This window comes from Lampris incognitus, chromosome 21, assembly GCF_029633865.1.
Source record: "Lampris incognitus isolate fLamInc1 chromosome 21, fLamInc1.hap2, whole genome shotgun sequence".
NCBI classification, from domain to species: domain Eukaryota; kingdom Metazoa; phylum Chordata; class Actinopteri; order Lampriformes; family Lampridae; genus Lampris; species Lampris incognitus.
The window spans coordinates 24,781,440-24,809,305 of record NC_079231.1 but is presented as its reverse complement, the minus strand read 5'-3'; the positions used below and the strand labels follow the sequence as shown (position 1 = coordinate 24,809,305).

The 27,866-nt window shown below is 49.1% G+C and overlaps 1 protein-coding gene and 1 long non-coding RNA gene across 2 annotated transcripts; both read left to right on the top strand.

Annotated features, from left to right (window-relative positions):
- stradb (STE20 related adaptor beta) lies at positions 1-27,666 on the top strand. The gene is made up of 13 exons (XM_056301294.1): positions 1-328; positions 1,837-1,920; positions 2,050-2,132; positions 2,563-2,643; positions 12,987-13,089; positions 14,906-15,027; positions 16,727-16,835; positions 18,912-19,035; positions 19,219-19,390; positions 20,117-20,221; positions 26,347-26,603; positions 26,815-26,857; positions 27,369-27,666. The coding sequence occupies exons 3-13, from the start codon at positions 2,121-2,123 to the stop codon at positions 27,528-27,530; spliced, it is 1,290 nt and encodes a 429-aa protein (XP_056157269.1). The 5' UTR covers positions 1-328; positions 1,837-1,920; positions 2,050-2,120; the 3' UTR covers positions 27,531-27,666.
- LOC130131559 (uncharacterized) lies at positions 4,215-6,609 on the top strand. The gene is made up of 3 exons (XR_008812389.1): positions 4,215-4,314; positions 5,777-5,839; positions 5,923-6,609. It is a non-coding gene; the product is annotated as an uncharacterized LOC130131559 (long non-coding RNA).
- Positions 27,667-27,866: the final 200 nt, after the last annotated feature.

The following is a 27,866-nucleotide window of genomic DNA, read 5'->3' as shown; positions in this document are numbered from 1 at the left end:
GAAGAGGGTCATGTTCCACACGAATAACAGCAGTGTGCTTGGTTGAGCGTGTCGCTTGCTCTTCATTTCAGCGGGAACAGTTGGAGCCCCGCTGGGGAACCGAACCGAACCGAGCCGAGCCGCGCTGCTCGCTTGTTCGTGTGTGTTTGCTGCGCGGTGTCGGCGGAGGAACTTGAGGGGAGGAGGAGGAGATAAGCTGTGCTGCAGCTGTGCGTTACTGGGTCGCTGCTAAATCACACGCACGTACACGGACTCGCTGTGACGGCGGGGGCACGTGCGGTGAGGGCAGAGCCTGCGGACCCGGTACCGAGTGAGTGGATGTCGCATGGTACGTTTTATATTTCCTCACGCGTCCTAACGTGCCGAGTCAGTCTTACATGGGTCGTCATGTCGACCAACGCCACAAGCTGGGTCTTAGTTAGAGAGGGAGGCACTGTACTGACTTTAGCGCTTAATGAGTCCAGCGTTGTGGTAAAATGAGGCCAGCCGGCTGCATGTAGGGAGTTCCTGTGGGGTGTGGGGGGGGGCTGCCTGTGGGGAGTTCCTGTGGGGTGTGGGGGGGGGGCTGCCTGTGGGGAGTTCTTGTGGGGTGTGGGGGGGGGGCTGCATGTAGGGAGTTCCTGTAGGGGGGGGCTGCATGTAGGGAGTTCCTGTGGGGTGTGGGGGGGCTGCACTTAGGGAGTTCCTGTGGGGTGTGGGGGGGCTGCCTGTGGGGAGTTCCTGTGGGGTGTGGGGGGGGGCTGCCTGTGGGGAGTTCCTGTGGGGTGTGGGGGGGCTGCATGTGGGGAGTTCCTGTGGGGTGTGGGGGGGGGCTGCATGTGGGGAGTTCCTGTAGGGGGGGGGCTGCATGTGGGGAGTTCCTGTAGGGGGGGGGCTGCATGTGGGGAGTTCCTTTGGGGTGTGGGGGGGCTGCCTGTGGGGAGTTCCTGTGGGGTGTGGGGGGGGGGCTGCATGTGGGGAGTTCCTGTGGGGTGTGGGGGGGCTGCATGTAGGGAGTTCCTGTGGGGTGTGGGGGGGGGGCTGCATGTGGGGAGTTCCTGTGGGGTGTGGGGGGGCTGCATGTGGGGAGTTCCTGTGGGGTGTGGGGGGGGGCTGCATATGGGGAGTTCCTGTGGGGTGTGGGGGGGGGCTGCATGTGGGGAGTTCCTGTAGGGGGGGGGGCTGCATGTGGGGAGTTCTTGTAGGGGGGGGGCTGCATGTGGGGAGTTCCTGTGGGGTGTGGGGGGGCTGCATGTAGGGAGTTCCTGTGGGGTGTGGGGGGGCTGCATGTAGGGAGTTCCTGTGGGGTGTGGGGGGGGGCTGCATGTGGGGAGTTCCTGTGGGGTGTGGGGGGGCTGCATGTAGGGAGTTCCTGTGGGGTGTGGGGGGGGCTGCATGTGGGGAGTTCCTGTGGGGTGTGGGGGGGGGCTGCATGTGGGGAGTTCCTGTGGGGTGTGGGGGGGGGCTGCATATGGGGAGTTCCTGTGGGGTGTGGGGGGGGGCTGCCTGTGGGGAGTTCCTGTGGGGTGTGGGGGGGGGCTGCATGTAGGGAGTTCCTGTGGGGTGTGGGGGGGGGCTGCATGTGGGGAGTTCCTGTGGGGTGTGGGGGGGGGCTGCATATGGGGAGTTCCTGTGGGGTGTGGGGGGGGGCTGCCTGTGGGGAGTTCCTGTGGGGTGTGGGGGGGGGTTCCTGTGGGGTGGGGGGTGTGGCTGCATGTATTAGCAAGGACGCGTGCAGACCAGCAGTAGCCGTGGTAACCGCCGTCTCCACCGGTCTGCCTGCATGGCGGCGCCAGCTGACAGGGAGCCGCTGGGTGACGACTGTAACACATCTGGCACGTTTGTTTTTAACTACAGACCAAATTCGTTGGATGTCCTCGCCATTCGGCTCGGATTGTGAATAGTAGCGCCTGTTCTGGTGGATGAAGCCGGTGCAGCCTGGTAAGCTCCCGGCTTGGGGGGGGAGGGGGAGGGGGGTTGCTTCGACCTTTGTTTAATGATGTCACGTTGCATTATATCTCCCTTGACCTTTCGGCTTTGTTTTTGTTTTTAATAATCGACATCGGTCAGCTTCTGGACTGTAGAGACTCGGGGCGGTTTCGTGAGACAGCGTCCCTCGCCACCGTCGCCAAAAGGAGTCCATGTCTTTCTTGGTAAGAATGAATGTCGGCACGACTCGCCTTCCCTTTGCTCAGCGGCTGAGGCACTCTGACACGGCCAGTCTAGCATCGGCGAAGGTGGTACAGACTTGTTCAGGCGTTCCCGAGCCGTTCCTCACAAGAGCATCTTGTTACGCATGCCGCTGTCACCACCGTTTCTCTCTTGGCACACGGCCTCTCGAATGCCGTCGCCTCCTTGCCTGTTTTCATCACTTTCACAGTGCCACGGGTGAAGGAGGTCATGTCAGGGCCTGTATTCACAGCCCACATGCCTGATGTTTCCTCCCTCCCTCCATATGTGATTCCCCCCTCCCCCAACTCTCTACCTGTTATCCTTCCCATTGAAGCTGCATATCACTGTCCCTTGTCCTCTGTTCTCCATTGGGGCATGTCTCACTTATACCCCCCCCCCCTACCTCCCCAGGACTGTTCCTGCATCTTCCAAGCTCAAGTCCAACCTGTGGCCCTAGAGGAGCGCTATGAAGACACCAGCCACCAATTCCTGGTCAGTAGCCCACTGCTACTCTTCGATGGCTTTCAGTTTGGGGGGAGGGGTGTTAAGTTCTCTGCACCTTTACCATGAGGCTGGCTGTCACCGGCTATTTGCGTCACATACCATCGCTGCTTGTGAAAAGTTAAAGGTTAAACCACGAGATTGTCCGTGATCACGCATCTACCAAGCTCTTTTTTTGAGTCCATCTGAAGCTGTCAAACTGTCTTCGAATCGTTCTTAGTGTTTATAGTCCAGCGCCAGCCACCAGACTGTTTTAGGACGGGTAAAGACCGCGGGTGGACATTGCAACTGCTAGAGGTGTTTATAATTTGCCCAAACTTCTAACAGTAGCGTTTGACCCTGGCAACTCCCGTCACACCAGGATCCAGCAAAAGAAGCGAGATTCACACCACAGTCATGTCTTTCCAAGCTACTGCGTCAACCAGGCCCACAGCTATACGTCTACAAGCTATACGTCTGTATTATGCTCCCTTCTTAGATGTGACCAAACCCCGTGTCTGCCTCATCACATCCCCAAGCACCCTCCACCCCATTTCTTCAGATCATAAACACACGGTCACCCATGTCACCGTGAGTGTCACCTCATCCATGACCTGACAGGACGGGTGTGTTTACATGCAGGTTAATAACCTGGGGTGTTTTTCAGAAAGCAGGTTTTACAAACTCTGAGTTAAACCTGAACTCTGGGTCGACTAACTGAGCTGCCAAACTTGGGGGTTTTCGGTTTCGGGGCAGTCGATCTGGCTTAGTTCAACCGACTCTGAGCATGTTCGTCCCGAGTTAAGCGCGTGCGTGATGACTATAAAAAGCCGTCATCAATGGACCTCCGATATTAAGAGTCCGCCGGCGAGAAAAAAAAGGTCGTCCGACTTCGCCCCGCTGGAGTTAGAAGTATTACTGAATGCGTATGCCGAATACGAGTATATATTTAAGAAAAAGAGCAATACCGGAGCAGCAGCAGGAGAACGTGAGCGGGTGTGGCAGAAAATGGCAGACTGGGTCAATGTGTAAGTATTAACTGAAACAAAGAGTTTTATCTCAAGTGTTCCACTTACTCAACTTATTCAACATTCATAGTATTTATATATATGTATGTGTGTGTGTGTGTGTATATGTGTGTAGGTTGTGTGCGCACACGTGTTTTTAATATTTATGCAGGTGCAACCCAACAGGCACCAAACGTACCTGAAGATGAAATATAAAAATATAGTCCTAACAGGTACGGTATCATTTCATTACAAGCAATTGTGATGTTACCCTGTCTAATTAACCAGCCTTCAGTGGCTGCATTCAACATGTGATATCTTTAAGTAGTTAGTTAAATTTTCCACGTTTGAAAAAAAAACAAGTATATTTTTCAGCCTTCTCAACCCTTCCAGCATTTGATATTTTCTATTTGAAAGCAACACCCAAATGCCTTTATACATAAAAGTCTCCCGATTTGTGCTTACTGGATATGTTGGAAATTTGACCTCCATTATAGCGTATAGGAAAAAAGGCCGAGGCCCAAGAAACAGGCCGGGGTCCACCACCACCACCACCCCTCACAGAGGATGAAGAGATGCCCTCAGGAAGAACAGTGGGCGACCTCTTGCTGAAGGCACCCCTGGAGGAAGCTCGTGTGACCCAGCCACCCCCAGGACACAAGGGCCTATATAAGAGGTCACGTATTCAAATTAATGATATGTGTACAGTATCCTTTTGCCAGTGCTAGCTCAGTGACGGCCACCCATCTATCCTGAGCCTCCTACAGACTGTGATTTAGACGGCAATATCTTTGGGTCCGCGGTGGCGTAGCGGTCTAAGCATCGGCTTGGTGTCGATGCAGTTGCCCACTGGGGACCGGGGTTCGCTCCCCGGTCTCGTCAGATCCGACTACGGCCGGACTCGGTGAAGTAGCAATAATTGGCAGCGCTGTCTTCGGGAGGGGGGCGGAGTCGGCTTGTGCTCGTCACATGAATGCGTCTCTGTGTGTGTCGGAAAAAGCAGTGGTTCGGCCTGGATTCGCCTTGTCACGAAAGTGGGGAGGCGTCTCCTTCGAGACTGCCGGCCGGAGAGATGCAGTTGGTGAATGCATGCAGTACGAGGGTGGGTGTTTGAACTAAAATAGGGATCGATTGGCCACTAAATTAGGAGAAAAAGGGAAAAATCAGAAATAAATTTATAAGAAAAGACGGCACTATCTTTGGTCGTGGCTCCAAAACGGTGGTCCTACGTCGCACTGTGAGACAGGTTCAGAGACGGCCGATATTACAGTCTTGCGACCAAAGATCACCTGTGACAAAAGTCTGACTCAGAAATGTAGGATGACCATCTCACAATATGAGTGTTGCTACGTCCTATGTCTACTAACCGACCAATAGAAACGCAGCATGAAATGAGGCACTGATCAACGCCATGCAGAATCTTTGCTGGCACTAAACACAAACAAACAGACTGTTAGCATCTGTGATCCAAATGCCAGGATTCAACAAAACCAGCAACAAAACGAGTTGCGGCGACTATTGAAACGGCTGGATTCCTGCTTGGCGTCCTGTTGCTCTACCAGCGGCATAGATTGATAATGCGCTGATGCGGCACGCACGCTGATGACGTTTTATTGGACTTGCGTCGTAGCCTGCGATTCAGTAGGTGTTATAATGGTACAGTCTATATACATCACACTTGATGTCGTTTATTAGATCCATATCACACAGTGTGGCTTGCAGTAAACTTACAGGATTGCTAAAATCGCACAGTCTGTAGGAGGCTTTAGACACAACTTGGCACGCTGATGTTCTTGTAGCGGTACAATTCTTTGTAACATGACTGCTGTTGCTTCCTCAGATTCTTGGTTGTCTTTCAGACATCTATTTCAAGGTGTCTCAGAGTTATATATTTTAAAACTTGTGATGTGGCCTGCACACCGTCGTGAAAACAAAATTCAAATTAGGTGGGCCACTTTTCTAGGTAAGGTTATGATTTAACTGTCTAATCTTCACCTACCAGTTACTGATGGTGTAATCTGTCTGGTGCGGCCTTCTGCCGTAACAGACCCCCATGCAGTTGTGAGTACTCTTGATACTCCACAGACCTTTCATAATGGGTTAGAGTAGAACACAAAAATTGTTAATTTTCATTACAGGAGGATGATGAAGACACCTTGTCAGCTGCTACAGAGAGGGAAGAGACAGAAAGGCCTGTTGAGGTTTACACTTTAAAAATAGCATCTAACAGTTGACGATAGTGTTGCACCATAACAAAACTTAACACCTTCTTTTTATCTAACAGAGCAATGCTGGAATGTACAGTGAGGAAGGTGGTGCATCCAGCTCCACAGCACAACTTGCCTCAGTAAGAAGTTGTTCATCATTGGCCCATGACTTAAAATGAAACTGGGTAGTCCTGGCACTGTGAAATTCAAGTTCATATTTTAGTGTTCCTACATTCTACTATGCTACTGTTGGGTGAAGGAGAGGGAGAGGGAGAGGGGGAAGGCATGTCCAGAGGCATCGGGAGAGGAGGAAGGATAGGAGTGTAGAGGGGAGAGTCGCAACTTTGACTGTTGGCACTATGGCTGGTAAAGGGAGAGAGCTGGCTGATCTGGAGAGAGAGAAGGTAGATATACTGTGTGTGCAAGAGACCGGGTGGAAGAGGAGTAAGACCAGGAGCGTTCAAACTCTTCTACGCATAGGTATTCCGTCTTGCTTCTACTGACTTTCATTCCTCTTCTCTCCAATGCATTTCCAATCCACCTCTCCAGCCGTGGTGCGAATGAGAGGAGAGGTGGGGTTGGGGTAATTCTGAAGGAAGAGTGTGTAAAGAGCGTGCTAGGGGTGAAGAGAGTGTTGGACAGAGTGATGAGTATGAAGCTGGAAATCGAAGGTGTGATGATGAATGTTATCAGCACATATGCCCCGCCAGTTGGGTGTGAGACGGTATCTCCCCTCTGCCCGGCACAATGTTCCATAAACATGAGCTAAGGACAGTGAGGCCCTGTAGGCCACTTGGTACTTTGTGTGTGATTTGTTTCATACTGAATGAAATTAAGATGATCTTGGCTGTTTAATACAATTTTTGAAAGTGGTTGAAAGACGTACTGACCCCGGATTATGTACAGCAGACCCAGTGAAGGAGAGATGGCACAGGAAATGTGCAGAATTGCAGAAAAAGCATCACTCAAGGAAAGCAGAAACTGCATAAACGTTGGACTTGATAAAAACAAGTTCCTTTTACTTTGACTCCTTAACCTTTCCAAGGTACCCTGCTTATGACACATAACAGCAGGACATGGAGTGATTAGCATACAATGGTCGTAATATAATAATAAACTTTATGGATATATAAAGAAAGAAATGTTATCAGTGCATATGCCCTGCAAGTTGGGTGTGAGATGGAAGAGAAAGAAGAATTCTGGAGTGAGTTGGATGAAGTGGTGGAGAGGGTACCCAAGGAGGGGAGAGTGGGCATGGTGAAGGGAACAGAGGTGATGGGCAGGTATGGTGTCAAGGAGAGAAATGTGGCAGGACAGATGGTGGTGGATTTTGCGAAAAGGATGGAAATGGCTGTGGTGAATACATATTTCAAGAAGAGGGAGGAAAGTGCACACAGGTGGACTATATCTTATGTAGGAGGCGCTATCTAAAAGGGATTGGAGACTGTAAACTGGTGACAGGGGAGAACGTAGCTAGGCAGCATTGGATGGTGGTCTGTAGGATGACTTTGGAGACCAAGAAGAGGAAGAGAGTGAGGGCAGAGCCAAGGATCAAATGGTGGAAGTAGAAGAAGGAAGACTTTTGTGGAGTTCAGGCAGGAGTTAAGACAGGCACTGGGTGGTAGAGAAGAGTTGCCAGATGGCTGGACAACCACTGCAGAAATAGTGAGGGAGACAGCTAGGAAGGTACTTGGTGTGTCATCAGGACAGAGGAAGGAAGACGAGGAGACTTGGTGGTGGAATGAGGAAGTACAGCAAATTATACAGAGGGAGAGGTTGGCAAAGAAGAAGTGGGATAGAGAGATGAAGAAAGTAGACAGGAGTACAAGGAGATGCGGCGTAAAGCGAAGAGAGAGGTGGCAAAGGCAAAGGAAAAGGCGTATGGTGAGTTGTATGACAGGTTAGACACTAAGGAAGGAGAAAAGGACTTGTACCGATTGGCTAGACAGAGAGACCGAGATGGGAAGGATGTGCAGCAGGTTAGGGCGATCAAGGATAGAGATGGAAATGTGCTGACAAGCGAGGAGAGTGTGCTAAGAAGGTGGAAGGAGGACTTTGAGGGGCTGATGAATGAAGAAAATGAGAGAGAGAGAAGGTTGGATGATGTGGGGATAGTGAATCCGGAAGTGCAGTAGATTAGCAAGGAGGAAGTGAGGGCAGCTATGAAGAGGATGAAGAGTGGAAAGGCAGTTGGTCCTGATGACATACCTGTGGAGGCATGGAGGTGTTTAGGAGAGATGGCTTTGGGGTTTTTAACTAGATTGTTTAACACAATCTTGGAAAGTGAGAGGATGTCCGAGTAGTGGAGAAGAAGCATACTGGTACCGATTTTCAAGAACAAGGGTGATGTGCAGAACTGTAGCAACTACAGAGGTATAAAGTTGATCAGCCACAGCATGAAGATATGGGACAGAGTAATAGAAGCTAGGTTAAGAGGAGAGGTGACGATCAGCGAGCAGCAGTATGGTTTCATGCCAGGAAAGAGCACCACAGATGTGATGTTTGCTTTGAGAAGGTTGATGGAGAAGTATAGAGAAGGCCAGAAGGAGTTGCATTGTGTCTTTGTGGATTTAGAGAAAGCATACGACAGGGTGCCAAGAGAGAGGAGGTGTGGTATTGTATGAGGAAGTCGGGAGTTGCAGTGACGTATGTAGGAGTGGTGCAGGATATGTATGAGGGAAGTGTGATGGTGGTGAGGTGTGTGGTTGGAATGACAGATGGGTTCAAGGTGGAGGTGGGATTACATCAAGGATTGGCTCTGAGCCCTTTCTGGTTTGCAATGGTGATGGACAGGTTGACGGAGGAGATCAGGTAGGAGTCTCCATGGACGATGATGTTTGTGGATGACATTGTGATCTGTAGTGAGAGTAGGGTGCAGGTTAAGGAGAGCCTGGAGAGGTGGAGGTATGCACTGGAGAGAAGAGGAAAAAGTCAACAGGAGCAAGACGGAATACCTATGCGTGAATGAGAGGAAGGACAGATGAATGGTGAGGATGCAAGGAGCAGAGGTGACGAAGGTGGATGAATTTTAATACTTGGGGTCAACTGTCCAAAGTAACGGGGAGTGAAGAAGAGAGTGCAGGCAGGGTGGAGTGGGTGGAGAAGAGTGTCAGGAGTGATGTGTGACAGAAGGGTACCAGCAAGAGTTAAAGGGAAGGTTTACAAGATGGTGGTGAGACCAGCTATGTTGTATGGTTTGGAGACAGTGGCACTGATGAAAAGACAGGAGGTGGAGCTGGAGGTGGCAGAGATGAAGATGATAAGATTTTCATTGGGAGTGATGAAGGACAGGATTAGGAACGAGTACATTAGAGGGACAGCTCAGGTTGGATGGTTTGGAGACAAAGCAAGAGAGAAAAGACTGAGGTGGTTTGGACATGTGTGGAGGAGAGATGCTGGGTATATTGGGAGAAGGATGCTGAATATGGACCTGCCAGGGAAGAGGAGAAGAGGGAGGCCAAAGAGGAGGTTTATGGATGTGGTGAGGGAGGACATGCAGGTGGCTGGCGTGACAGAGGAAGATGCAGAGGACAGGAAGAGATGGAGACTGATGATCCACTGTGGCGACCCCTAATGATAGCAGCCAAAAGTAGTAGTAGTCTTTTTTTGTTCATATAGTTCCCTGTGAAACAACTGTACAAGTTGCACTTAGAGAAACAAATTAAAAATCCAATTTAGAAATGGTACACATAAGGCTGCAGATGGAAAAGACAAAAATAGAAATATAGCTGCTGAAACATCAGGTGGGTGAGGTCCCCACAGGTGGATAATTTCCTTGTTTGAACAACTTAAAGATTTAACTACTGTACTCTATTTGTACTTGAAGTAAATAAAGACCACTTCATAAAAAGAAAGGCATGTTGTCTTTATTTGACATTGAAGAAGTGATGAGTGAATCAGAAATGGTGGCAGCATATTGTGTCTCTGACTGCTCTTCCATCTTGTGCATTAGCAGGGTGGTCAGGATTGTTCACTGGTTGAGTTGGACATTGTTCTCCTAGAATTGTGGCAATGTTGTGGCAAATCACATATGCCTTAATAATGTCACATGTCCTTTCTGGGGTGACCCTGAGGCTACGAAGGCACTGGAACCGGGCCTTGAGCATCCCAATGGTCATCTCTACCCTGGCTCCTGTCCTGCACTGAGCCAAGCAATAACATTGCTGCGGGCTGGGCTCAGGATCAGGGTCAGGGGTCAGCAAATAGGGCTGGCAGGGGTACCCTATTATATCCTATAATAGGATATGGCTATATATATATATATATATATATATATATATTTATAAACTCACCACGGGCAAATCTGGCACTCATTGTACACTCACGAAAGATTTGCGAGTCATGCACAGACCCAGGCCACTTTGCTTCCACGTTCCTGAAGATGTCGGCTGCATCACATTTGATCTTCAAAATGCAGAATAGTAATTAGCTGCTGTAGCTATATTGTGAAATATCTTTCATTTTGAATGCTAACGGATACTATTTATGCCTTACCTGCACATGGATGCTGTGGAAAGACTTCCTGATCACATAATCTTTATTTACTGAAGGAACTGTGATAGGAATATGAGTGCCATCTATGCAGCCAGTTACAGCTGGAAACCCTAAAGTATATCAAATTAACTGATTAGTGCTTCAATTCTCAAAGCTTGATAAAATTAATTGTAGCTTAGACTGATACCTGTGGAATTCTTTGACGAGTCTTGTGGCTGTGTGATGTGGAAACACCACAAAAGTGTTCAGTAAACGTTTCAGTGCAAGAGTCAGATTTCTGATAGACGGTTGCTTTGGAAATATGCTCAGCATCACCGAAAACTCCCGTTGGCAAAAAAACAAAGTGCAACTCAAACTGAGAGCATGTCCATGATGTGTCATATGAACGATATGAGGGCTGAGGATATTGTTCAGATAAATGATTGATGGTGCAGAAAAACGGTAACGCTCAAATAGATAATAATCAGGGAATGATAAAACATCCAAGCGGGGTCGGATCACCCTCTCCTGACAGGGATTTCTGTGGAGTATTTGTGATTCAATATCAACGTGCTCTTAAAGAAAAGGACATACCATCCTTCAGCCTGCAGGCTTCAGCTAAAGAGGAGGAGGAACTCCGCTTTAGTTTAAAAAAACCTGCCAACGAGCAGGTTAGCTTCATGGAGTATGTTGCCATAGTAACTGACTCAGCTGGCTTTGTGAAACCAAAAACCCAGAATTTCCCTCAACTCTGAGTCGACTAACTCTTGAGTTTTCACTAAACCCGCTTTCTGAAACAGGGCCCAGGTCAGGAAACCATCAAGGCATTACTCCGGGTTTAGAAACAACCATTTCTCTGATTACCTTTATTGGGAAATTACACAACTAAGGCACCTAGATATTTTTCTCAATCTTTCAATCGATTTGGCTTTTTGAAGCTGCATGTGAAGGCTCACAAGGCAAACGGTACAAATTTGATAGACTGTTAAATGGTGAATACACCTTACGGCATACTTGAGGACAGGATGGAAGATGTATAGAAACCCTCAAGCAATACTCTGCAATAGTGCATATAGAGCAAAAATGTGACGATAGATTGAGAAAATTATCTAAAATGCTTACAAGATATATTACACAATCCATCTGGTCCTTGTATAACCAAAGTAAGAGCTGTGTCCGCATTCTTGGCACAAAGTCAAACACGTTTTTCATGGGTGTTGGACTCCGCCAAGGTTGTCCCTTGTCTCCGATTCTGTTTGTGATATTCATGGACAGGATCTCAAGGCGCAGTCAAGGTGAGGAGTGCGTCCGTTTTGTGAACCTCAGAATTGCATCTCTGCTCTTTGCAGATGATGTGGTTTTGTTGGCTTCATCAGAACTTGACCTCCAGTGCAAACTGGGGCGGTTTGCAGCTGAGTGTGAAATGGCCAGGATGAGAGTCAGCACCTCCAAGTCTGAAGCCATGGTTCTCTACTGGAAATGGTGGATTGCTCCCTCCGGGTTGGGGACGAGTTGTTGCCTCAAGTGAAGGAGTTGAAGTATCACGGGGTCTTGTTCACGAGTGAGGGTAGGATGGAGCGGGAGATTGACAGGCGGATTGGTGCAGCATCAGCAGTAATGCGGACGTTGTACCAGAGCATTGTGGTGAAGAGGGAGCTGAGCTGGAAGGCAAAGCTCTCAATTTACCAGTCAGTCTTTGTTCCAACCCTCACCTATGGTCATGAGCTTTGGGTAGTGACAGAAAGGGTGAGATCACGGATACAAGCGGCTGAAATGAGTTTCCTCAATAGGGTGTCTGCCTTAGAGATAGATTGAGGAGCTCGGACATCCGGAGGGAGCTCGGAGCAGAGCCGCTGCTCCTTCGTGTTGAAAGAAGCCAGTTGAGGTAGTTCGGGCATCTGATTAGGATGCCTCCTGGGCGCCTTCCTTTGGAGGTTTTCCAGGCACGTCCAACTGGGAGGAGACCCCGGGGTAGACCCAGAACTCGCTGGAGGGACTACATGTCCAATCTGGCCTGGGAACGCCTTGGGATCCCCCAAGAGGAGCTGGAGGGTGTTGCTGGGGGGAGGGACATCTGGAGTGCCCTACTTAGCTTGCTGCCACCGTGACCCAACGCCGGAGAAGTGGCTGAAGATGAGATGAGATGAGATGAGATGAGATGAGATGAGATGCTTACAAGAGCACTGTCATTGCCCCTGTTGGACACTGGCAAGAGGACAGGAGTATTGTAAGAGCTGATATATCTTAGACCAATTGGTAAAAATCCATGTATGTCTTTGAAGATGTCACGATATTTCAAACTATGTAAACCCTGTATTCCAAATGCTCTCTTTAACTAATTGCTTCCAGTAAATCAAGATATTGGTTATGTAACCATACTTGCAGACACAACTGTGCTCCATTTGCATGTTTTCTCACCAACAGTTATTCTCTTTCCATAAAGAAGAGAATGATGTTGTCTTCGGACAACCAGTATGAAAGTTGTGTTTGTAGTTAGGTCATGTTGATGAAGGGAAAGTGGAATATTAAGTGGAATGTATTTGTACCTAAGGGTACCTGTGTGTACTGCTGAATCATAAACACAGTGAAATGAAATGCATGTGGTTTTTTTTGGGGGGGGGGGTTCCCCCTATGTAACAGTTGATTTGCTTTGTTTGCGTCCTGACAGAGCTCTGAACTCTCAGAATACACGCTGCCAGGGACCCCTGGCAGCAATGACATCACAGGACTGTCTGCCGACCCAGCCCACTACCAGCTGCTGTTAGAGCTCGGTGAGAATCCACAGCCGTCCCAGTCATATCCAGTCTTGTCTTTTCTTATTTTCACCTTAATCATCAACTCTTGGCACAAGTAAATGATCCCAATTAAAAAAAAATAAAGAAAAGTGACCCTTGGCCCTGCACACATTGACAAGTAAATTCAGGTCAGTTTGTTTTGGGTTAGGTAGTGAAACACCTATGGCTGAGTACAGTCACACTTTATCATCCATCCATCCATTATCCAAACCGCTTATCCTGCTCTCAGGGTCACGGGGATGCTGGAGCCTGTCCCAGCAGTCACTGGGTGGCAGGCAGGGAGACACCCTGTTGCATCTGCTGAAAACAAGGAGATGAAAGTTCTGCAACTGAAAATTTAACTGTCTTAGTCTTAAGACTTTCTCTGCAAATTCTCAGACAACTCATGAAATCCTCCTGTATTTGAACTTAATATGCCTCACCACAGCGGCACAGTGATTAGCACGGTCACCTCACAGCAAGAAGGTCCTGGGTTTGAGCCCCGGGGTAGTCCAACCTTGGGGGTCGTCCTCCGTGTGGAGTTTGCATGTTCTCCCCGTGTCTGCGTGGGTTTCCTCTGGGTGCTCCAGTTTCCTCCCACAGTCCAAAGACATGTAGGTCAGGTGAGTCAGCCGTGCTAAATTGTCCCTAGGTGTGAATGTGTTGGCCCTGTGTGCCCAGTGACTGCTGGGATAGGCTCCAGCATCCCACGACCCAAAGTCAGATACTATATGGTTTGGGTAACGGATGGCTGGATGGATTACCTAACTCTTCCAAAACATGGCATTAGTTTGTCAAAGTAATATGACCTTGAAATTAGTTACCTAGCACTTGGCTTCAGTAGGGAAAATGACCACAGCCGAGTCTTTAATGCTATCTCTGAACATGAAGCGACAGCCGGACTGTCCAAGTAGATGGTGAGAGGTTTAGAGGATATCCAAATGCTCACAGATCATATCTTTGGTGGCATGGTGGCCCAGTGGGTAGCGCTGTTGCCTCACAGCAAGAAGGTCCTGGGTTCGAACCCAAGGCCGTCCCAGGTCCTCTCTGTGTGGAGTTTGCATGTTCTCCCCGTGTCTGCGTGGGTTTCCTTCGGGTGCTCCGTATTCCTCCCACCATCAAAAAGACATGCTAGGGTTAATTCTCCTGCCTGTGACCCTGAGCAAGGCAATGGAAAGAGGAACTGGAGTTGGTCCCCGGGTGCTGCAGCTGCCCATTGCTCCTATACAATAGGATGGGTTCAATGCAGATAACACATTTCATGATAACCAAACAACTGTACAATGACAAAATAAAGTGTCTAGAAGTCAAGGAAATTAAAAGTAATGCAAATTAGGTAAACATCTGCAGTAAATTAGTCAAGTCATCAGCTTAAGTTTGTTTGCATAGCCCAAAATCCTAAAGTAGTCCCAGAGGGCTTTACAATCAGTACAATATACAACGTCCTTAGAACCTTGAGGTACTTATTAGCAAAAGCAGTTAACTGTCAAGTTTTGAAATGATCGTATAGAGCAGTGTTTCTCAACCCAGTCCTCAAGGACCCCCTATCCTGCAGATCTTCATTGTAACCCTGCATAGGCAGCCCTGCTTGTACTTACTCAACCAGTCATCTCATAGCACTTAATTATGCAAGGTGTGCAAACTCGGACATTCATTGCTGATTGGTTGAATAACTACAAACAGGTACCTATTCAGGATTGCAAAGAACATCTGCAGGATAGGGGGTCCTTGAGGACTGGGTTGAGAAACACTGGTGTAGAGAGCTGTACCACGTATGGAGGTACCACCTAACATTATTGGTATTTGTCACCAGGGAGGGGCTTCAACAACCTGAGCCAGGTGAGCATGGCACGCCACAGCCCCTCTAGCCAGCTGGTGGCAGTCAAGCACACCAACTTAGATGAGTGCACTGAGGAGGAGCTGCTGCAGCTGTTGGTAAGCCGATCCATCACATTCAGCTCTTGTACTGTGTCAACATGTTTTCATAAAGGGATGGGTTCTGCAGTGCATGTATGTTCTCATAGTTCTACAATTAAACCCGTGCAGCCTTCTATGCCTGGCCATTGAGCAGTTTCACTGGGACAATAGGCTGTTGAATGAACTCTGAATGTTAACTACTACTACTACTACTACTACTTCTTTCAGCTGCTCCCGTTAGGGGGCGCCACAGTGAATAATTCGTCTTCATCTCTTCCTGTCCTCTGCATCTTCCTCTGTCACGCCAGCCACCTGCATGTCTTCTCTCACCACATCCATAAACCTCCTCTTTGGCCTTCCTCTTCTCCTCTTCCCTGGCAGCTCCATATTCAGCATCCTTCTCCCAATATACCCAGCATCTCTCCTCCACACATGTCCAAACCATCTCAATCTTGTCTCTCTTGCTTTGTCTCCAAACCGTCCAACCTGAGCTGTCCCTCTAATATACTCCTTCCTAATCCTGTCCTTCTTCATCACTCCCAGTGAAAATCTTATCATCTTCATCTCTGCCACCTCCAGCTCCTCCTCCTGTCTTTTCATCAGTGCCACTGTCTCCAAACCATACAACATAGCAGGTCTCACCACCATCTTGTAAACCTTCCCTTTAACTCTTGCTGGTACCCTTCTGTCACACATCACTCCTGACACTCTTCTCCACCCACTCCACCCTGTCTGCACTCTCTTCTTCACCTCTCTCCTACACTCCCCGTTACTTTGGACAGCTGTCCTCAAGTCTGAATGTTAACTGTTGTTCCTGAGAATTTGATCCAATGACCTTGCTGTCACAAGCCTGTGTTCTCTAGACTTCATACCTTTGCTGTCTCCACTCCCGGGCATGTATTCACATTGAAATTGTGTGTGCATCGCCTTAGCATCTTTTGTTTGGTGATTAAACTAATGATACTGATATCGTTGGGAGTTTCAAGTTGTTACAGGATATGTACCATCCTTTCATTATTAGTATTATTATCAAAATTGTTACCGGGGCGTCCAGGTGGCATAGCGGTCTATTCCGTTGCCTACCAATACCGGGATCCCTGGTTCGAATCCCCGTGTTACCTCCTACCTCCGGCTAGGTCGGGCGTCCCTACAGACATAATTGGCCGTGTCTGTGGGTGGGAACCCGGATGTGGGTATGTGACCTGGTCGCTGCACTAGCGCCTCCTGTGGTCAGTCGGGGGGGGGGGGGAGCTGGGGGGAATAGCGTGATCCTCCCACGTGAAAATTAAAATATAATTATAATAATTATGCATAGTCATGCAAAATGTGCATTTTCTAAAAATGGCTAAAAACCACTTTCCTCGGCATTTCAGATGATTCTGGGCATTTGGGGGAGGGAGTTGGAGTGGGGGGGGGGTTTAGGGGCGGGGGGAAGGCGGTTAGCTGGCAGGATGAAGAGGAGGGAGAGTTAGACGGGTGGAGAACCAAACCGCTACATTGTAGCGGGGTTCTTCTAGTATGCTTTATACTCTTTATAGAGTCCACGTCAAACAGAAAGCTGATATTAAGGGTCTGTAGATTGTCCAGCTCGTGCTGTGTTGTGTCGCCGTCTGACAAAACATGCAGTATGAAACGTCACTATGGTGAGATGATGAAGTTACAGCCGGAGCAACTTGTACCCTTTCTGACCGTGGCTGTCTTCTGTCCCCGTCCTCAGAAGGAGATTCTGGGCTCCAGGCAGTTCCGTCATCCTAACTTGCTGACCTCACGTCTAGTTTTCAGCTCCTGTTGCCAGCTCTGGGTCCTGATGCCACTCATGACATACGGTAGGCTACAACCTCAGAGCCGTCTCGTGTCCGAGACTCAAAAGCCTCGCACACACACACACACACACACACACACACACACACACACACACACACACACACACGCCTGGGGTGTCTTCACAATTCTCACTTATTAGAGATACAGTCCAAACAGCACCACTCACACTTTTATTCTTTCTCCCCGACTGTACCTGGCCAATCACCCCACTCTCCCGAGCCGTCCCGGTCTCTGCTGCACCCCCTCTGCTGATCCAGGAGGGCTGCAGACTACCACCTGCCTCCTCCCATACATGTGGAGTCACCAGCCACCTCTTTTCACCTGACAGTGAGGAGTTTCACCAGGGGGACGTAGCACATGGGAGGATCACGCTATTCCCCTCAATTCCCCCTCCTCCCCGAGCAGGCGCCCCGACCGAACAGAGGAGGCGCTAGTGCAGCGACCCCAACCAAGCCGGAGGTAACACGGGGATTCAAACCGGCGATCCCCGTGTTGGTAGGTAATGGAATAGTCCGTTACGCTACCCGGACGCCAATGAGGGCATTTTAAGAAACGTGTTCCTCGAAAGAGTAAAGTCAGCTGCTGTGGTCTTTAATTCCACTGTCAGAAGAGTGGCGAGCATGTTGGTTTTTAACTACTTTATTGATCCCCACGGGGAAAGTCACTCTGCATTTAGGAGCAGTGGACAGCCGCCATGCAGCACCCAGGGACCAACTCCAGTTCGTGTTGTCATGCCTTGCTCAGGGGCACAGACAGGAATATTAACCCTAACATGCATGTTTTTTTTGATGGTGGAGGAAACCAGAGCAGCCGGAGAAAGCCCACCACAGACATGGGGAGAACATGCAAATTCCACACAGAGGACGACCTGGGATGACCCCCAAAGTTGGTCTACCCTGGGGTTTGAACCCATGATCTTCTTGCTGTGAGGCAATGGCACTAACCACTGGGCCACCCAGCGCGGCACTTGCTACTTGGTGTCAGAAGCAGGATGATGTGACCGCGAACACGGATGCCTAGACTTGCTGGCCCTTGGCTAACGGGTCGCACCTTAGTGCAGTTGCCGGTGGTCTGGCCTACCCCGATTCAATTCCCGGCTGCCCCCTAAATTTGCTACATTGGTAGCTGTTAGTAGCTCACCCAGCATGGAGCCACTGACCATCGGAGCGACCGCCTCATCCGGTCGCTACATAGCCCCCATCTGAGTGGTCAGTCATCCCCGACAACCCCATCACCCAATACATACTGCCCCAAAAGTCCAGGGTGTCACCACTGGTGAACAGTGCACCCAAGTTTTCAGCTCAATAAGTGATGACAAAGGAGTCTTTTATTTTTGGATTGTTTTCCCCCCTTTTCTCTCCAATTACCCCACTCTTCCGAGCCGTCCCGGTCTCTGCTCCACCCCCTCTGCTGATCCGGGGAGGGCTGCAGACTACCACATGCCTCCTCCCATACATGTGGAGTCACCAGCCGCTTCTTTTCACCTGACAGTGAGGAGTTTCACCAGGGGGACGTAGCGCGTGGGAGGATCACACTATTTCCCCCAATTCCCCTTCCCCTGAACAGGTGCCCTGACCGACCAGAGGAGGCGCTAGTGCAGCGACCAAGACACATACCTACATCCGGCTTCCCACCCGCAGACACGGCCAGTTGTGTCTGTAGGGACGCCCGACCAAGCCGGAGGTAACACGGGGATTCGAACTGGCAATTCCCATTTTGGTAGGTGACGGAATAGACCGCTACGCTACCTGGACCAAAGGATCCTTTTTGACCTCTCTGGTGGATGTCATCAGAAGAAGTTCTAAGTCCAATCAGACTTCGCTGCCTTTCAGAACATATGAGTAAACATGAAATAAAGGTGTACATGACTGTTCTGTTAGCCTCCTGTTTTCAAAAAGGAGCCGTATCATCGTTTTTGGCGGCTGTCCTTTCACACTTCATATCCTTTGTCTATAATTTTATACCACCCACAGCTCTGACAATAACGCGCACTAATACACTATTCCAAATGAATAATCCATCATCAGTAGAATGTTCTCCTGCTCAGCGCCCTGTCTGACCTTTCACCTCGTCCGCAGGCTCTGCAGACAACTTACTGAGGACATACTTCCCAGACGGAATGAGTGAATCCTTGATCGCATACCTGCTGCATGGTGTGCTGAAGGCTCTGGAATACCTGCACCAGATGGGCTATGTCCACAGGTCTGTAGGCTGCACAGCTGCTATGAAGGTTTACACTGTTGTAAACAGAAATCGGTTTTGATTTGTTGATTCCCTCTCCCTCGGAATTCTGTCTGAATGTTTCTATTTTGCAACTGGTCACGCTTATCTTCTGTCCTCTGTTATCCTCTCTACTTGTCTTCTCCGTCAATTCCTTCATCCCAGGGGCGTGAAGGCCAGTCATATCCTGCTGTCAGGTGAGGGTCACGTTTACCTGTCAGGGCTCCACAGTGTTTACAGTATGATGCGGGAAGGGAAGAGGATGAGGGCGGTCTTCGACATGCCCCACCACAGCCCAGCACTCCTCCCCTGGCTCAGCCCCGAACTGTTGCGACAGGTCAGGCCAAGCCAAGCCGATCTGACCCGCTTGGAAGCTCCTCACACATGTTCTACAGATGCATGAAAGGGTTGGGTCTGTCAGCTTGACACCTTGTGTAACCAGTCATTTCTGTGAATTATTTAGTTGTTGTACAAAATTATCTATGGGCCCAGTTAACAAAGTGTGTGTAAAACACAATGTTGATAGGGAAGTAGGGGGTTAGTTGGATGGACGCGGACAGTCAGTCATTCTCCATGATGACTGACCGTCTGTGCGTGGTGAAGAGCCACACCCTCCTTGCGGTAACCCTGTTAACGTTGTCGGGAGACAACAGAGCAGAACACGACAGATCTAGAGGAGTAAACCTCCATAATAAATCCTGCTACTCTTATGGGTAGCAGTAGTCCAGGGTGCATCATCCATAGACTGACGTTATGGACCGGGGGACATCGTGGCTTTGCAGATGATCAACGCATCTTGACAATGGAAAGGCACAAAATCTCCAGTTAGCGGAGAACCACCGAACTGCATGTGGAGTAGCGCCCCATGCTTTAAACAAACGTGCAACCAAAAGCCTATAGGGGGCGTCCTGACGGATGACCTAGGTGAGGTGAAGTAGCTGGATGGTGGAACATGAACGGACACAGTTAACTCCTGTTCACCAGCAGTTTTTGTTGCATGGCCTCAAGGCGGGATGATTTTAAACCTCTGTAATGCCTTTCTCCATGTTGGGTCTTCCACTAGGATCTGCATGGCTATGGAGTCAAATCGGACATCTACAGTCTGGGTATTGTGGCCTGTGAGCTGGTCAGTGGCAGGGTGCCTTTCCAGGACATGCCCCCCACCCAGGTAATGAGAACACTCCTGTCTAAAGAACTAACCTACCTCCATGACTGACATGCTCAGTAGAGGCTGCTAACCCTTCTAGGTGAATATGTTCATTGTCCCACAACATATTGACATTAAGCAGTTTGATCTTTGTTTGAACATCTTTCAGACTTCTCCACCTATCACAAAGTTATCAGCAGGTCTCTCTTCGGTTTATCCTAGTCTGGCTTCCGTTGCTGTCGGTACAGGATGCCTCTTCATGGGTTGTACCTTAAACTTCTTAACAGGGACGCACCAATCAGGATTTTTAAGGCCGATTCCAATCACTTACTTTTTTGGGGATTTTTTTTTCTCCCTTTTTCTCCGTAATTGTACCTGGCCAATTACCCCACTCTTCCGAGCCGCCCCGGTCTCTGCTCCACCCCCTCTGCTGATCCGGGGAGGGCTGCAGACTCCCACATGTCTCCTCCCATACATGAGGAGTCACCAGCCGCTTCTTTTCACCTGACAGTGAGGAGTTTCACCAGGGGGACGTAGCATGTGGGAGAATCACGCTATTACCCCCAGTTCCCCCTCCCCCCTGAGCAGGCGCCCCGCCCGACCAGAGGAGGCGCTAGTGCAGCGACCAGGACCCATACCCACATCCGGCTTCCTACCCACAGACACAGCCAGTTGTGTCTGTAGGGATTCCCGACCAAGTCGGAGGTAACATGGGGATTCGAACCGCCGATCTTCATGTTGGTAGGCAACGGAATAGACTGCTACACAACTCGGACGCCCTCACTTATTTTTTGAATGATATAATTGGCAGATTGCCGATTGATCGCGAATCAAAAAGATGCATTTTACCAGCTACACTAGTAATGAAAATGCAAACATAAACGCTGCCAGTAGCTTTGCTGGGCTTAAAAGATGGCTCTCGGGGCGTCCAGGTAGCGTGGCGGTCTATTCTGTTCGCCTACCAACACGGGGATCGCCGGTTCGAATCCCTGTGTTACCTCCAGCTTGGGCGGGTGGCCTTACAGACACAGTTGGCTGTGTCTACGGGTGGGAAGCCGGATGTGGGTATGTGTCCTGGTCCCTGCACTAGTGCCTCCTCTGGTCGGTCGGGGGGGAGGGGGAACTGGGGGGGAATAACGTGATCCTCCCACGTGCCTACGTCCCCCTGGTGAAACTCCTCACTGTCAGGTGAAAAGAAGCGGCTGGGCGGCTCCACATGTATCGGACGAGACATGTGGTAGTCTGCAGCCCTCCCCGGATCGGCAGAAGGGGTGGAGCAGAGACCGGGACGGCTCGGAAGAGTGGGGTAATTGGCCAAGTACAATTGGGAGAAAAGGGGGGGGGAATCCCCCGCTCCCAAAAAAAAGGAAAAGAAAAATAAATGGCTCTCAAGGAGGATGTAGACCCGGGGTGGCTAACCATGTGCCATGGAGAGCCATGTGTATGCAGGTTTTCATTCCAGCTGGACTCCACACCAGGGATCTCATCAGTATCAGTCGTTACTATGGGCAGATTTGTTCTTACACACCCATGGGATTTTTTAGCCCTGAAGTTTGTCTGAGAGACCAGTGCAGAACCTGGGTAACCCCTGAATTTAGACACCAATTGGCTAACACTGATGTTAGCCTTGAAGTTTGTCTCAGAGACCAGTGCAGAACCTGGGTGACCCCTGAATTTAGACACCATGTTAGCCCTGAAGTTTGTCTCAGAGACCAGTGCAGAACCTGGGTGACCCCTGAATTTAGACACCATGTTAGCCCTGAAGTTTGTCTGAGAGACCAGTGCAGAACCTGGGTAACCCCTGAATTCAGACACCAGTTGGCTAACACTGATGTGTTTGCAGGCCTGGGTGGTTGCTCGTTGCAAGAGGTAGACAATAGATGTTAGGAGGAATGACTTACAAGTAACCATCATGCTTTGCTACTACCTGTCAGACTATCTTAAGGGCTGAAAAATTCCTTGGGGGTGTACAAACAAATTGGCCCATAGGAACGACTGATACGTGAGGCCGCAGGTGATTTCACTGATCAGCAACCCTTCAACCAAAGAGGGAGAGGGTGTCAGTGAAGTCAGCTGGTGTGGAGTCGGGTTGGAATGAAAACCTGCATACACATGGCTCTCCGTGGCACAGGGTTAGCCCCCGCTGATGTAGACAGTGACGTAGGCCTCTGATCATATGAAACCAGATATCTTTGACAGTAACATGGTGCTCTAGACTGCTGCGGCTGTGGGCCATTAGTGGGTCTGTTGGCTCAGTAGTGGAAGACATCAAGTGTGGAATGCTGTAGGCCAGGTTGTCAGTGGCAATTCAACACATGTCTCTTTGCAGATGAACGGAGAACATACCTGACATGTTCACTGTATTCATTGGTCACACCTGTCCCTTTGTATCCATATTTAAACAAGCCTCGCAGCTTCATGTTTGGTTTTTAGTATCATCCCTGTTGTGAAACGTTTTAAAACATGTTCACGTTATACCTTTTGGTTGATTGGAGTGGTGTTTTTTCAGAATACAACCCTGATTAAGTAAGTCTCCATCCATCCACTATGCAGACCGCTCATCCTGCTCTCGGGGTCGCGGGATGCTGGAGTCTGTCCCAGCAGTCACTGGGCGGCAGGCGGGGAGACACCCTGGACACGCCGCCAGACCATCACAGGGCCCACACACACACACACACACACACCTAGGGACAATTCAGTACGGCCGAGTCACCTGACCTATACATGTCTTTGAGTCACCTGACCTATACATGTCTTTGAGTCACCTGACCTATACATGTCTTTGAGTCACCTGACCTCCATGTCTTTGAGTCACCTGACCTCCATGTCTTTGGACTGGGAGGAAACCGGAGCACCCGGAGGAAACCCACCCAGACACGGGGGAGAACATGCAAACTCCACAGGACCCAGGATGACCCCCAAGGTTGGACTGCCCCGGGGCTCGAACCCAGGACTTTCTTTAAAGAAGTCTACAATAACTTGTCTTAGCTCTCGGCTGTGGGACAGCAGTAGAAACTTAGAAGAGGTTGGGGATCCACTAATGACGCCTGGTCTGACTTTGTGCACCAAACGTTTTAACCAAGATCACCGAAACCGTTGCTCCTTTTTTTAACGTCATACAATCGGCGTCCGTGATCGGCCAGTTGAGTTTTGATCTCCAGATCATCCATTTACAGGCAGCCAATCGATCGTTGCATCCCTACTTCTTAATATGCAGTTATGTCAGCTTTCTGAGCATATTGTATTAGTAGCTGTCCCAGAGGAGGTGATCCTCACCACACACAACCCATATGAAGGTCAGAGTGAGTAGGACAAACACTGGCGCCCCTTGAACTTGGTGGTGTTTCGATGTCTTGCTTGAGGACACTTCCACAGTGGTAGAAACACTGATGTGGGGTCGGATGTGGGATCTCTCCCCAGGTTAGGTAGGACATTCTGTCTGACCAGACTTCTACCCCTGCAACATATGACTTATATGACACACAACATGTGACACATAGGCACAGTGGCACAGTGGTTAGCGCGTTCACCTCGCAGCAAGAAGGTCCTGGGTTCGAGCCCCGGGGTCGTCCAACCTTGGGGGTCGTCCCGGGTCGTCCTCTGTGTGGAGTTTGCATGTTCTCCCCGTGTCTGCGTGGGGTTCCTCCGGGTGCTCCAGTTTCCTCCCACAGTCCAAAGACATGGAGGTCAGGTGAATCAAAGACACGTAGGTCAGGTGAATCAAAGACAGGTAGGTCAGGTGAATCAAAGACAGGTAGGTCAGGTGAATCAAAGACATGTAGGTCAGGTGAATCAACGACATGTAGGTCAGGTGATTCAAAGACATGTAGGTCAGGTGAATCAAAGACAAGTAGGTCAGGTGAATCAAAGACAGGTAGGTCAGGTGAACCAAAGACAGATAGGTCAGGTGAATAAACGACATGTAGGTCAGGTGAATCAAAGACATGTAGGTCAGGTGAATCAAAGACAGGTAGGTCAGGTGAACCAAAGACAGGTAGGTCAGGTGAATCAAAGACAGGTAGGTCAGGTGAATCAAAGACAAGTAGGTCAGGTGAACCAAAGACAGGTAGGTCAGGTGAATCAAAGACAGGTAGGTCAGGTGAATCAAAGACAGGTAGGTCAGGTGAATCAAAGACAGGTAGGTCAGGTGATTCAAAGACAGGTAGGTCAGGTGAATCAAAGACAGGTAGGTCAGGTGAATCAAAGACAAGTAGGTCAGGTGAACCAAAGACAGGTAGGTCAGGTGAATCAAAGACAGGTAGGTCAGGTGAATCAAAGACATGTAGGTCAGGTGAACCAAAGACAGGTAGATCAGGTGAATCAAAGACAGGTAGGTCAGGTGAATCAAAGACAGGTAGGTCAGGTGAATCAAAGACAAGTAGGTCAGGTGAACCAAAGACAGGTAGGTCAGGTGAATCAAAGACAGGTAGGTCAGGTGAATCAAAGACATGTAGGTCAGGTGAACCAAAGACAGGTAGATCAGGTGAATCAAAGACATGTAGGTCAGGTGAATCAAAGACAGGTACATCAGGTGAATCAAAGACATGTAGGTCAGGTGAACCAAAGACAGGTAGGTCAGGTGAACCAAAGACATGTAGGTCAGGTGAACCAAAGACAGGTAGGTCAGGTGAATCAAAGACAGGTACATCAGGTGAATCAAAGACAGGTAGGTCAGGTGAATCAAAGACATGTAGGTCAGGTGAACCAAAGACAGGTAGGTCAGGTGAATCAAAGACAGGTAGGTCAGGTGAATCAAAGACAGGTAGGTCAGGTGAATCAAAGACAAGTAGGTCAGGTGAACCAAAGACAGGTAGGTCAGGTGAATCAAAGACAGGTAGGTCAGGTGAATCAAAGACATGTAGGTCAGGTGAACCAAAGACAGGTAGATCAGGTGAATCAAAGACATGTAGGTCAGGTGAATCAAAGACAGGTACATCAGGTGAATCAAAGACATGTAGGTCAGGTGAACCAAAGACAGGTAGGTCAGGTGAACCAAAGACATGTAGGTCAGGTGAACCAAAGACAGGTAGGTCAGGTGAATCAAAGACAGGTACATCAGGTGAATCAAAGACAGGTAGGTCAGGTGAATCAAAGACATGTAGGTCAGGTGAACCAAAGACAGGTAGGTCAGGTGAATCAAAGACAGGTAGGTCAGGTGAATCAAAGACAGGTAGGTCAGGTGAATCAAAGACAAGTAGGTCAGGTGAACCAAAGACAGGTAGGTCAGGTGAATCAAAGACAGGTAGGTCAGGTGAATCAAAGACATGTAGGTCAGGTGAACCAAAGACAGGTAGATCAGGTGAATCAAAGACATGTAGGTCAGGTGAATCAAAGACAGGTACATCAGGTGAATCAAAGACATGTAGGTCAGGTGAACCAAAGACAGGTAGGTCAGGTGAACCAAAGACAGGTAGATCAGGTGAATCAAAGACATGTAGGTCAGGTGAACCAAAGACATGTAGGTCAGGTGAACCAAAGACAGGTAGATCAGGTGAATCAAAGACATGTAGGTCAGGTGAATCAAAGACAGGTAGATCAGGTGAATCAAAGACATGTAGGTCAGGTGAATCAAAGACAGGTAGGTCAGGTGAATCAAAGACAGGTAGGGCAGGTGAACCAAAGACAGGTAGGTCAGGTGAATCGACGACATGTAGGTCAGGTGAATCAAAGACAGGTAGGTCAGGTGAATCAAAAACATGTAGGTCCGGTGAATCAAAGACAGGTAGGTCAGGTGAATCAAAGACAGGTAGGTCAGGTGAACCAAAGACAGGTAGGTCAGGTGAATCAAAGACATGTAGGTCAGGTGAATCAAAGACAGGTAGGTCAGGTGAATCAAAGACAGGTAGGGCAGGTGAATCAAAGACAGGTAGGTCAGGTGAATCAAAAACATGTAGGTCAGGTGAATCAAAGACAGGTAGGTCAGGTGAATCAAAGACAGGTAGGTCAGGTGAATCAAAGACAGGTAGGTCAGGTGAATCAGCCACACTAAGTTGTCCCTGTGATGGCCTGGCGGCCTGTCCAGGGTGTCCCCTCGCCTGCCACCCAGTGACTGCTGGGATAGGCTCCAGCATCCCTGCGACCCTTGGAGCAGGAGAAGTGGTTTGGATGATGGATGGATGATGAGTCTATATGACTGTGTTGCTCAGATGCTGCTTCAGAAGCTGCGTGGCTCCAGCTACTGCCTGCTGGATGTGGCTCCCTTCCCCCTGGGCGAGCTCGGGGGGCTCAAGGTTTCACGGTCTGGGGTCGACTCTGGCATTGGGGAGAGCGTGGCCACAGGCAGCCTGACACACACTGCCACTGCCCCCGCCTCCAACAGACCTCAAAGCCCTGGACCCAAAAACCACTCGGCCACCCTGCACAACCTGGTCCAGCAGTGTCTGCAGCAGCAGCCTGAACGCAGGTACGACTTCACAGTCACCCTATTTAAGAAACTCGTTGAGTGCCTGTAAAAACAAAAATGCAATGCCTTCATACATTTTACACACACTTATTTATAGTACATAAACAATAAACACAGTTGAACAACTGTCTCTTTCTCGACAGACATCACCTTTAGCATAATTTGCAGGTTATATGGGTAATTATGTCTGTGACGTGTCTTCTGTCTTCAGGCCATCAGCATCTGCACTGCTGAGCCATGCCTTCTTCAAGCAGGTTGGTCTGATGGTTTCAGAATTTATCCCAGCACACCCATTATATTATGTTATATCATATTATATATATTGATACTTATTTTATTATATTATATCAATATTTATATTATATTTATTCCATTATATTATGTGTTGTTATAGTGCAGTGAGTGTTGTTACAGTTAAATGTGAATAATTTAGTTTAATAAGTAATTAGGACCGGTTTTCATTCATACCAATTTTCCTTTATATCTTTCATACTTTTGCTAGTATGGCTGTGAAATAGGTGTTAAATTGAATTCTAAGTGACATTAAAAACGTCTTAAAGAGCCTTGACTTGAACTCGCTGAACCCTGCAGGAACCAATGAAATGGTAGAAAAACAGGGAAGGCAGAATACATTCCACCGTAGCCACAGGTTCAAGTGACGTCTCAGGGAGGGTGGGGTTGCCTGCATGGTGTATATGTGCAGGTCCGAGTTCGCTATGCCGGTGTTTGGACGACTCCACCGTGACTTGATCCGTTCTGTGACAGGTGAAGAGGCATACCAGAGACTCCTTCCTCAGCCTCATGTACCCAGCGGTGCCCCTCACCAGCCCCGAGGACCCTCCAGTCTCCTGCCCCCCAACCCCGTCCTGCCATGGTTGGACGCCCCCTGCTGGCGAGGCCGCCGAGGGAGTGTGGGACTTCTCATGAGCCGCCTTCCCACAAATCTCCCAGAGCCAACAAGAGAACCAAACTTGAGACAATCAGAGCAAAGCGATTAGGCCAAAATCTACTGTGCATTCATGTTACCATCAAGCCAATTAACTGAGCCTTTATTACACCAATAGTTTTGTTTTCGCATATATATATGTGTGTGTGTGTGTGTGTGTGTGTGTGTGTGTGATTGTCTTTAACGCATACCTGTGTGTGTTTCTAGGCGTGTGTGTGTGTGTGTGTGGGGGGGGGGGTTGGTGGGTTGTCAAGTTTACTTGTGAAGGTGCAGGAATTAAGATGCTGCTTTTGATCATCTAATTGAAATATGCCACA

Coding starts and splice junctions, on each gene's coding strand:
- stradb (XM_056301294.1), top strand. Junction 2,644..12,986: donor ACACCAGCCACCAATTCCTG/GTCAGTAGCCCA, acceptor GCGTCCTGACAG/AGCTCTGAACTCTCAGAATA. Junction 19,391..20,116: donor GCCCCGAACTGTTGCGACAG/GTCAGGCCAAGC, acceptor GTCTTCCACTAG/GATCTGCATGGCTATGGAGT.